We start from the raw sequence: 10,263 nt of genomic DNA, 5'->3' as shown, positions 1-10,263 counted from the left end.
AGGAAAGGTGCGAGTTCCCAGTGCATCTGCGACAACTGTTTTGCAGTTGACTTACTCCTAGAAGGGAGAGTCTGGCTGACACTTGGAGGTGAACAAACCACAGTGCAGGGTTGGCTCTTGACTACACACCAGGGCTCTGGGACGCTGTGGTGAGTGGAACGGACAGGTCGCCAGAGAACAAGACTCTCCACAGTGGCCTCTCCGCTAAGGGGGACCTCACACGTCGTCACGGTTGTTGGGTTAGGGGCAGGCCAAGATCCAGAGGCAAGAAGTAGAAGAGGGGCGGTGGGGGGTGACCATCTTTGGAAGTTCGGGTGTGAGCTGGAGGCAGGTCCCCAGAGGTACCTGGTGAGGAAAAGGGACCGCAGGCAGAGTAGGAGCAGGAAAACCAGTTAGGATTGAGTCGTCCTCGTGTCCAGATAACGAAGGTTCCAGAATGACGAAGGCAAGAAATGTATGAACCCCATAGCTACGTCAGGGGGACGCATCTCCAGGATGTGGTGAGGGCAGCAGTGCCGTTGCCCAGAGCAGTGTGGAGCCCCAGATGACAGGGAGCTTTCTCTCCAGGGCTGTGAGCCTTCTGCCAGTGAGAGTAAGAAGCTATGCGGGAGAGGAGAGAGCTGGGCGGAGATCTTAGAGACCTGGGTTCGCATCTGTCTGCGCCCTTCTCTCGGGGCCCTGCCCCGTATTAGCTTCTCTCCCCCGCCAAGTGTGTTGGTCTAGAACAGGGGTGTGGTCTACGTAGGGCATGAGCTCCTGGTTCCCCACAGTCCCTACTTCCTGGCGGTCCCGACACTGGGGCCTGTGTCACTGCCGTCCATCCTCACTCATGCGGTCCTTAGTAGGGAAGTGAAAACAGGGAGCTGGGGAAAAATGGAAGCTGGACCAAGAGGAACTTGAACTTAAACAACTCTGGGCAAGAGCCTATTTTTTTTTTGGAAGTAGAGTGTGCCTGTGTGTTACCATGGAAACCAAGAGCGTCTGTGTCCAAAGTGCATGCCCACAGCCTGGCCAGGCCCCACGGGCATCTGGGGTTGGGCTCCCTGGGCTGTGCCCTCCCATCCAGACCACTGGATTCAAGGTCTCGGTTACCTCCTTGGGGTCCATGAGCCAGATCCCAACAACAATCAGGAGCCAGAAGTGTCCTACTTACTACCTTTTATTCTCAGCTTGGCTGCACAGAGGGAAGGGGTGGGCAGGGTGGAAGCGTTGTAAAGAGGCTGGTTCTTCTGGGTGTGCTTCTGGAGAGGAGAAGGGTGGCTCTTTCCCCAGCTAAACAGGCTAGAAAGGCAAGGTCAAAAGGGCAGACATGTTGGGTGTGGGGGAGCACTGTCTCCTCTCCGTGTACCTTCCATGCCATCCGTGGTCCTGGATCTTGGGGCTCCATGTTGGAGGCGGAAGCTCCCACAGCATGTAGCTCCTAGTCTACCGCTTCGGGCCCCACGTTCCTGCTGATCGATGAGGGGTCGGGCCACAGGGCCCTCCTGCATCGTTAAATCTGTGTTCCCTGACGTGACTGGTGTCTAAGGATGATGGAGAGCCAGGAACCAGGGTGTCCCGGAAGGCGGTGCAGAGTGGGAGACAGTGAGTGGGGGAGCAGTGTGTGAGAGAAGAAGTGGGGCTAGGGTCGGGGGGCGGAGGGGAGCAAGGAGGCAGTGGCCACGCCGGGCGGGCTGTGTGCTGGCGTCAGCGTCTGCTCTTCTCACACGGCCACTACAGAGAAGAGAAGCAGCAGGTTAGGTTTGGGGTCCCCTGTCGTCCCTGCCCCTTCCCAGCATCCTGGGGTCTCCACCCCCACAGCCCCTAACGGTGGTCCTCAGGTGTGAAATGGATGTCCCAGGGACGTTGGAGGACGGCCCACGGTCGTGCTGTGCCAGCCCTCCGTCCCTGAGGGATTCGGCCTCTCGGGGGATAAGCTGCTGGAGCCTGGGTGACCCCTGCAGGGGCCCTTACCTTGGCCCAGGTCCTGCTTGGTCATACCCAGCCCGGATGACAGGTCTTCCATGTCCAGTGGCTCTGCAAGGGAGCCGCAAGGCCATGTGTCACTTGACAGTCCAGCCTCCCACACCCATTGGCGAGGGGCTGGGGTCCTCCTTCCCAGCCTGGCCACCGGCCTGGTGCCTGGTGGAGGCAGGACTGTTGCTGGGTGTGCTCAGGGCAGGCCCAGGGAGGGAGTTGATGACATGAGATGGGCAGGCCTGTAGGACCCCTGGGTGCACCATGGGCGGTGCCTGGCTGCATGACGTTCACAGAAGGACGAAAGGACAGGTGAGTGAGTAGATGAGTGGATGTAAGGAAAGGAAGGACCGACGGACAAACAGACGAGGAGTGCATGGGTAGGTGCATAAAGGGGCAGCTGGGGGGCTGTCCCAGGTGTGCCAGGAGGCCCTTCTCACGCTCAGCCTTCTCGGCCCTTCTGCTTCTTGGGTGCTCCCTGGCTGGGTGGGCACTGCTTACCCCTGCAGTTATGGTGCCCACGGCTCCTGGTGTGGGGGACCTCGGTGCCGTTGGGGAAGACGCACCAGCAGTAGCCGGTGCTTCCATAGCACTGGAGCGGCTTATAGTTGCCGTTCTTGTCGCACTGGGGCCTGAATGTGCCAGGGTGGACGGCAGGGACGCGGCTGACCTCCTCCTGGCACTGGGTCAGTGCTGAAGCGACAGGCATGGTGAAGACACAGTGAGTGAGCAGACCCTGGGCCAGGGTCTCAGCAGAATCCGCATACCGCTGCTGTGGGCCTAATGCCTTCTGCCCAGGTAGCTGTGCTCACTCTACCCCTGGCACCGATGGGGGACACTGAGGCCTGGACCAACAAGGTGTGAGATCGAAGAGAACGTGAATGGCCACGTGGCGCACTTATCCCTGAACTTGATGACTTTGGATACTCAATGCCTATTAAAGTTTGGAATTGCTCCTGTGATTCTTATTTCTGAGAAAAGCAATGGGCATCTCAGGAAGTCTGAGCCTCTGTTACTGAGTTATCTGAGTGCAAATGGGGCTTTCTTTGAGCATGTTGTAGAGGGCTTCAGACATCAGCTGGGAGTTGGTCACAATGGCATCAAAGGTGCCTTCTATGAATCTAGGTTTAGAAAATCGTCTGGCCCGTACTGGCTGTGTGAGCTCATGAGCCCTGCCCCAGCCCCCTCACGAGAGCCTGTGCAGGGTCAAGTGGAGAAGGTCACTGTGATGATGGGTGATGGGATGTGTCGGGTCATTTTGCTCCAGGCCCACGTGTACAGTCCCATCCCCCACGACGGAGGTCATCCTATAAGGGGAGTGCCGAGGAGCAGCCAAGTCCAGAAGGAACAGGCAGGAGAGACAGGAGGGAGAGTTAGAGACTGGAGGAGTGCCAGGGCTTGGATCTGGGAGTGCTCTAGGTCCTGACCTCTGCAGCTCCCAGAGAGCCCCAAGGGAGCTTCCAGAAGCCCTGGCATCCCAAGGCTTCCGCTCCTCATACCTTTTAGTGGAACCTCAGGCTTATTCTCCAGGGAGTTCTTGCTCATTTCGAACAGGAGCCACTGATACATCCAGCTCTCGAAGACCTGACGGGATCGAGGCAAGGGGTCAGGCTCCACAGCCCCCTCCAACCCTGCCCGACTTTGCCCCTGGGGACAGACGTGGAGGGTCCGAGAGGGACCCAACACCCGAGTCCAGCTGTAGCTGGGTTCCCGCTTAGAGACCCATGGGGTTTGGTCGAGGTGGTTCCTCAGCTCCGAGCCCTCTTCATGGCTGTGGCTTTGTTGGTGCTGGTGCCCCGCCTCTAGCTTCCTGAGGTGGCCTCCCGGGCCCAGCCCTCGTGGAGCCTCTCCCAGCCCTGTCCTAGATGTCAGGGATGAGAGGGAGCCAGAGCAGGGGGGGCTGCTGACCTTCCAGTCCAGGGGCCCCATGGTGCTCTTAAGGTGTTTCAGGTTCTCTGGGAAGCTCCCCTTCAGCTTCGGGTACACCTTCAGGGGGTCGGCCTCCTGTGGGGTAGCAAGACAGGAAGGAAGGTCTAAAAAGCTCTCTGGCAGGCAAGGTGAAATGTGCCACCCACCTTCCCTTGGACCTCTGCCATAATGGAGTCAAGGACAGGGGAGGCAGCAAGGGCCTTCCAGCTGCACGGCTGTACGATCCCAGGGCCGGGAGTTCAGAGACCCAGGTTCCAGGCCAAATCCTACCCATAACCCCCAGTCTTCTACTCCTTGCAGACTCCTACCCATCCTCCAGGTCTCCCTTCCTCAACACCCCCTCCACTCCCCCCACTCATTTGGGTCCTCTGCTGCTTTCTCCTGCCTGCCCCTTATCACCTAGCCATGTTAGCCTGGGACTCCCATGGGGTTGGAAGCAGAGTCTGATTTCTTCCTAGTGTGAGCCCTGAGCCTTGCACAGTGCCTGGTACAGAGCAGACATGCAGCAGAAACTTGGGAAGGAAAAATGGGCATCTTGAGCAAGTCACTTCCGGGCTTTGGGCCTCAGATCCTCCATCTCAAACACTCAAAAAAGTGGACGGCAGGGCTAGATGACGCTGAAGGGCCATAATAGCATTCTTTCGCTAAGCCAGTAAGTCCGGAATGGTGCAGGCCCTGGAGCACAGTGTTGGGGAACCTGGGTGGGCAGGCAGGGCCATGGTGGGGTCCCACTCACCAGAAGCACATGCATCACATGGTCCTGTGTCATGTTGCCATACTTGGTGGCATTCTGCAAGGGCTGTGGAAGGAAAGAAAAGGGGGTCACCAGTACTGACCCACAGAGGAGGGGCCCTGGAGCAGAGCCAGCGCTCCAAGTCCGGGTAAGAGTCCGGAGTTCCAGGTGCCCTGCAGGAACAGGCCTGTCTCCGCCACCTCGGGAGTAGGAGCCCAAGTAGGAGAGGTCAAAAAAATCACTTTACTGCATCAACACCCTTAGTGGTCAGATCTGCATAAGCCTTTCTGCCCAGGGCATTGTGGGCAGCAGATTGTTTCATGACAGAAACATCACCCATTTATGACAAAAGGGAGGCGGCTGTGAGATGCTCTGGGAAACGAGAAGCCTTTTGTAAACATCCCAGGGATGGCCCGAAGAGGCTCTTTCCTCCCCCTCGACTGGGCTCTTGCTGCTCAGCCGTTGTCCCCTGTCCCTGAGCACCTGCCCTCCCCATGCTGGAAGACATCTCCCTGTTCTACTGCCCTAGGGTCGTCCTTACCTCCTGGAGCAGGTCTGGCATGGGCAGCGCCTGCATCAGCATGGGGGTGGCAACCCTCATCTTGTTCAAAGGCTTGGGAGCTGTGGGGACAGGAGGTACAGTATGGGTGTGGCCCCAGTGCCCAGGGAAGAGCGTACTCGTCTTGGGGACCGAGATCTCCAACCTAGTGAGAAGGGGCTGGAATCCTAGCCCCGAGGGAGAAGAGAGTAGGCCCAGCTGGGGGCAGGGATGGGGTCTCGAGGGAAGGATGGTGGGTGGGGGAGGTCAGGATGGAGGTGGAGCACGCACGTTTGGGAAGCTTCATGCGCAGATTCTCCAGCTGCAGGTTCTGTGAGGTGACGGTCAGCTTGTCCAGCCGGCCCTGCTGCTGGTACAGGAAGTAGGCGGTGGTGGCCTGGCCAGCTAGGAGCAAAGCCACCAGGACAGAAAAGCCTGTGTACAGGGCTCCTCGGCTGCACTTGCTGTTGGGAGGAAGGAGATAGGTCAGGGCAGGGTCCACAGAGGTGGCTGGCCCAAGGACTGACTGAGAGCAGGGGAATGCCCCCTCTTTCCGTCAGCTCCGCCACCCCCTCAGCTACCCCTAACACACGTTAAGCACAAACAACAAGTGCCTATGGCCACTTGTCCAGCTTGAAGACATGCCCTGGCCCCACAGTTCCAACCTTTGCTGCTCCTACAGCCCTGCAGAAATCCCAGCACTGCCCCTGGACCTAGGATGGCTGGGGAAGAGCCAGGGACAAGTGCCTTGTCCTTTCTGGGCCTCGGTCCCACCTGTGCAACAAGGGCTTACCAGAGAGGGTCTCCTTGGGTTCTTCCTGAGGGGGTCTCCTGAGGATCAGGACTGCCCTCAAGGGGAAGGGGGTTTTCACCCCCCTACCTACCCAACCCCCACAGTGAAATCAGAGAAAAGGGAAGGAAGTTGGCCCTGGACAGCAGAGCATGTGGCCCACCTGAAAACGAGAAGTGAAGCCTTGACATTTTAGGAGCAGGCTGGGGCCAGTGGACAAAGTCAGACAAGAGCAGAGTCAGACCACCCCCTCTGGGGACACATCCTCTGCCCCACACTCTCCTTGGCTTTGAGCAAGTCTCTGCCATTGTCTGGGCTTGCCATGTGGGTGCCTCTCACCTGCACAATTCTAGGATTTGGTGGTTTCTTCTTTGAGGTAAGATCTGTGACCACCTACGTATTTCAGATGGCATTAATCCACCAGGGTGGATTTCAGTAGGAGTACCGTGCCTGAGCCTGTGTGACTGGGAGAGTGTCTCACGTTCTTTTTTTTTTTTTTTTTAAGATTTTATTTATTTATTTGACAGAGAGAGAGATCACACGTAGGCAGAGAGGCAGGCAGAGAGAGAGGAGGAAGCAGGCTCCCTGCGGAGCAGAGAGCCCGACGCGGGGCTCGATCCCAGGACCCTGAGATCATGACCTGAGCCGAAGGCAGCGGCTTAATCCACTGAGCCACCCAGGCGCCCTGTGTCTCACATTCTTTAAACGAGTTGGCTGCACAGGGCGGGTGGCCAGACCTCAGATAGTCCTTGGAGCTGTTGGGCTTGGTTTGGGGAGCACTTGAACATGTCACAGTTTAGGGAATGTAAGGACTCTGCCCCAGGACCCTGAGAGTTCCTGGCCCGTTTTCTCCCACCACACTGGGGTAGGACTACCAGAACCCCATGAGAAACTGTCATTCTGTCACTGTACCCTGCTTACTCTGGGAACCAACAAGGACAGTTTAGGAAACTCCAGGAGACCCTTCTGCCTAGTAACTCTTGACATCACATATATAGTTCATTTTCATTGGCTCTTTGCTTGCCAGTCCTCTGCATGTTCTGGGCCAAGGTCCAGCCCAAAAGATTGTTGTTCTGTTAGGAGAAAGCAAAAACCCCGCGTGGGGAAAAGGAAGAGACCAGACAGGAGTGGAAAACAAGTACTGCTTCTTGGCCTTTTCCAGAAAGAGGGGTGGCCTGGCTTCTGTGAAAGTCCACCCGAGTCTGGGTCTTGCCTGGTTCAAGCTCTCCAGTTCTTCTCCACGCTCACTCCTTCCATAAGCCCACACGCAATCCAGTCCCAGGTCTTCCTTCCACTGTACCTCCTCTGAACCTTAGTTTCTCCGGAGGCCAAAGAATCTACAGGGTCATACTGGAGATGAGACGGGGCGTAGAATCCTGGCTCTGCCACCCCCTTAGTTCAGGGAGCAGGGGCAAGTCAACCCCTCTGAGGAACCTGAGGTAGGAATAGCTACTTAAAGAGTTGTTACATAAAATAAGATCATGAGAGTAGGGGCACCTGGGTGGCTCAGCAGGTTAAGGCTCTGTCTTTGGCTCAGGTCATGATCCCAGGGTCGTGGGATTGAGTCCCATGTTGTCGTAGGGTTCCCTGAGCCTGCTCTCCCTTTCTCCCTGTCACGCGTGTGCTCTCTCTCAAATAAATAAAGTCTCAAGACAAAAAAAAAATATATATATATTTATATATATATAAATATATTATATATTTATATATATTTATTATTAAATTTATATTTATATTTATATATTTATATATATTTATATATATTATATATATAATATATAATTATATTTAATATATATTATATATATAAATATATATTTATATATATTTATTATATATATTATATATATATCTTTATATTTATATATATTTATTTATATATTAAATATATATATAATGAGAGTAAAGCTCTTGGCTCCATACCTAGGGACAGTTAGCACTGAGTACTATTCTCAGAGGAGTTAATGGTTAACTTTAGCATCTGGTTTTCTTCCTCTTTTCGCCTCTTGAATGCAGATACCCTGGTTCTGGCTGACTGCCAACTCTTGCCACCACTCTCTTCATTTCCTCCTTTCCATTGCCTCCTTCTTGAATGAAAAGTAATAATAATAATTGGCTGAAGTCAGGAGCCAACCAGAACTAGCAGGAACCATGATACGAATGTTGCGAGGCAGAAGAGTTCACAAAGGGGCCTGAGGAACAGGCTCAAGCTGGAGTGGACTGAGCACACAGGACCAGGGCCAGTTTTAGAAGCAGTCTCTGAAGTAAAGGGAAAACCAGGCAAGGATTTGAGGAGGGGGCACCCTCTCTGTACACTGAGCTCACACTAGGTCTGTGACTTATGGGGTGGCCCTCATGAAAATCCCGCCTCTACAAGGAGGCCAGATGGCAGAGCGAGCTCACACTTTGAAATCAGGCTAGTCCTAGATTCAAATTCTGACTCCAATACTCACTAGCTGTCATAACTCGGTAAGCTGCTAACTAACAAAGCCTAACAAAGTCTCAATTTTCTCTTATGTAAAAAGGGGCTAATAAAAGTACCGGCCTTATAAGAGTTAGGGTTGGATGTAGCACATAACTCATCATAGAAATTACTAATGCTGGCTGAGGACTGGTGACAGGTAGTCAGTGAAACGGAACTATTATCATGTCTAGTATCATCATTGCTTTTATTATTGCTGAGACCCAAAGAGAAGTAGCAATTTGTCTAAGTCACATATGATGACAGCAGAACTTGGACCAGAATCTAGCCCTCACAGGAGAGTCAGCCCTCCTAGCCCTGGGATTCTTAGGGATTTTCACAGGCATACTCTATGGTCTATATCTGTTACCCCTGTCCCCTAGAATGCAGTTCCTCATGACATCTCTGAGTGTCTCTCCCAAAGCCCTTTCTGCCTGGTAACAGCTGACATCACAGCTCTGAGTCCCTATAATTTGCAAACTACTTTTTTTTTTTTTTTTTAAGATGTTTAAGTCATCTCTACGTCCAACATGGGGCTCAAACTCACAACCCTGAGATTAAGAGTCACATGCTGTACAGACTGAGACAGCCAATCGCCCCAATTTGCAAATTACTTTTTGAAGACTGGGGAGAGTAGGGCTATGGGGTAGCTGCATTCTAATCCTCTTTCTTTCTTTCTTTCTTCATTGCTTTCTTTTTCAGGGAAACACCTGGATGAAACAATGCTAGGGCTGGGAAAGGGGTCCTGGGGTCCTCTGGATGGTTGCGCTGGCCCCTTGCTACAAGGGAGAGGGACACAGGCAGGGCATGACCCATGTCAACCTTCAGTCCCTTCTAAAAATTTAGCCAGAAGCCCTCCCCGACCCTTGCCTTTTCCTGCCTCCTCCCAGTAATGGCAGACATGTCTGTCTACTCTACAAACACCGGCAACTACACTTCCCTGAAACAAACCTATACACCCTATCCATGGTGATTAGGGAGAAACTCCGCTGTGATGAGCAGCTTCTACCATCCTCTTTGAGAAACTCTGGATCCATAACATTTTCCAAATCTAGCCCAAGGTTTCTAACCCAGGATTCGCAGTCCACCTTCAGGCGGTTTGTGAAGCCGCTGGTACTGTGTGAAAATCTAGGGGGAGAATTTGCGGCTGTCTTGAGATTTTGAGAACAGAAGTGTATCATACAAAGAAATTTAAAACCCCTGCCCTGGAGAAGCGCCCCCATTTTACAGGAGGGAGGACAGAAGCCCAGAGCAGGCCAGAGACTTGCTGAAAACCACCCAGAGTCAGGGCCTGGATCCATCCCCCCATGGCTCCCTGTCCAGTGCTCCCCCTGCAGCACCCAGGCCTGTCTGTGTGGTCCAGGATTTGTGTGCTCTCTCCTGCAGCTCACACGTACCTCTCTGGGGCACTGGGGCGCTGGCCCAGCATGGGCAGCTGCTCATGGTTGGAGATGAGGTCGCGCTGGTCTTCCATGGTTCTGGCTTCTGGACTTCTGCGCACTTCCTGTTGCTCCTGCTGTGGCTGCTGCTGCTGCCTTGGTGGCTGCCTGGGTGTCTGGGACCCTGAACGCCTGACTTACCTCTTGAAGCTGGAGCTGAGGAGGAATCTGATTTGTCCACTGGAGGCTACTCCGCCCACCTGGTAAAAGTGGAAGTGAAAAACCACAAAGCTGGAAATACCCCCCACTTGGACAAAGCTGCCTTAAACAGGGCAGGATGGGGAGGCGGGGGTTCCCCAGACAGGTAGAAAGGCCAGCATACTTCCATTGGCTGCTCAGGGTCCTCATCACTTGTTTCCGGGCAGACCTGTGGATTCACAAGGCACTTTGGATATTGCGAGAAACAGGCAAACATTC

General features: G+C 54.0%; 1 protein-coding gene across 1 annotated transcript; it reads right to left on the bottom strand.

The window, feature by feature from the left end:
- Positions 1-1,141: 1,141 nt before the first annotated feature.
- CD74 (CD74 molecule) lies at positions 1,142-10,101 on the bottom strand. Its single transcript, XM_046000537.1, has 9 exons — positions 9,805-10,101; positions 5,448-5,620; positions 5,160-5,239; positions 4,622-4,684; positions 3,865-3,960; positions 3,456-3,540; positions 2,458-2,649; positions 1,954-2,016; positions 1,142-1,713 (listed from the first exon to the last, which is right to left on the bottom strand). The coding sequence occupies exons 1-9, from the start codon at positions 9,879-9,881 to the stop codon at positions 1,703-1,705; spliced, it is 840 nt and encodes a 279-aa protein (XP_045856493.1). The 5' UTR covers positions 9,882-10,101; the 3' UTR covers positions 1,142-1,702.
- Between the last annotated feature and the right edge of the window lie 162 nt (positions 10,102-10,263).

Source organism: Meles meles, chromosome 3 (assembly GCF_922984935.1).
Source record: "Meles meles chromosome 3, mMelMel3.1 paternal haplotype, whole genome shotgun sequence".
NCBI lineage: Eukaryota > Metazoa > Chordata > Mammalia > Carnivora > Mustelidae > Meles > Meles meles.
This window is presented reverse-complemented; position numbering and strand designations above follow the sequence as displayed.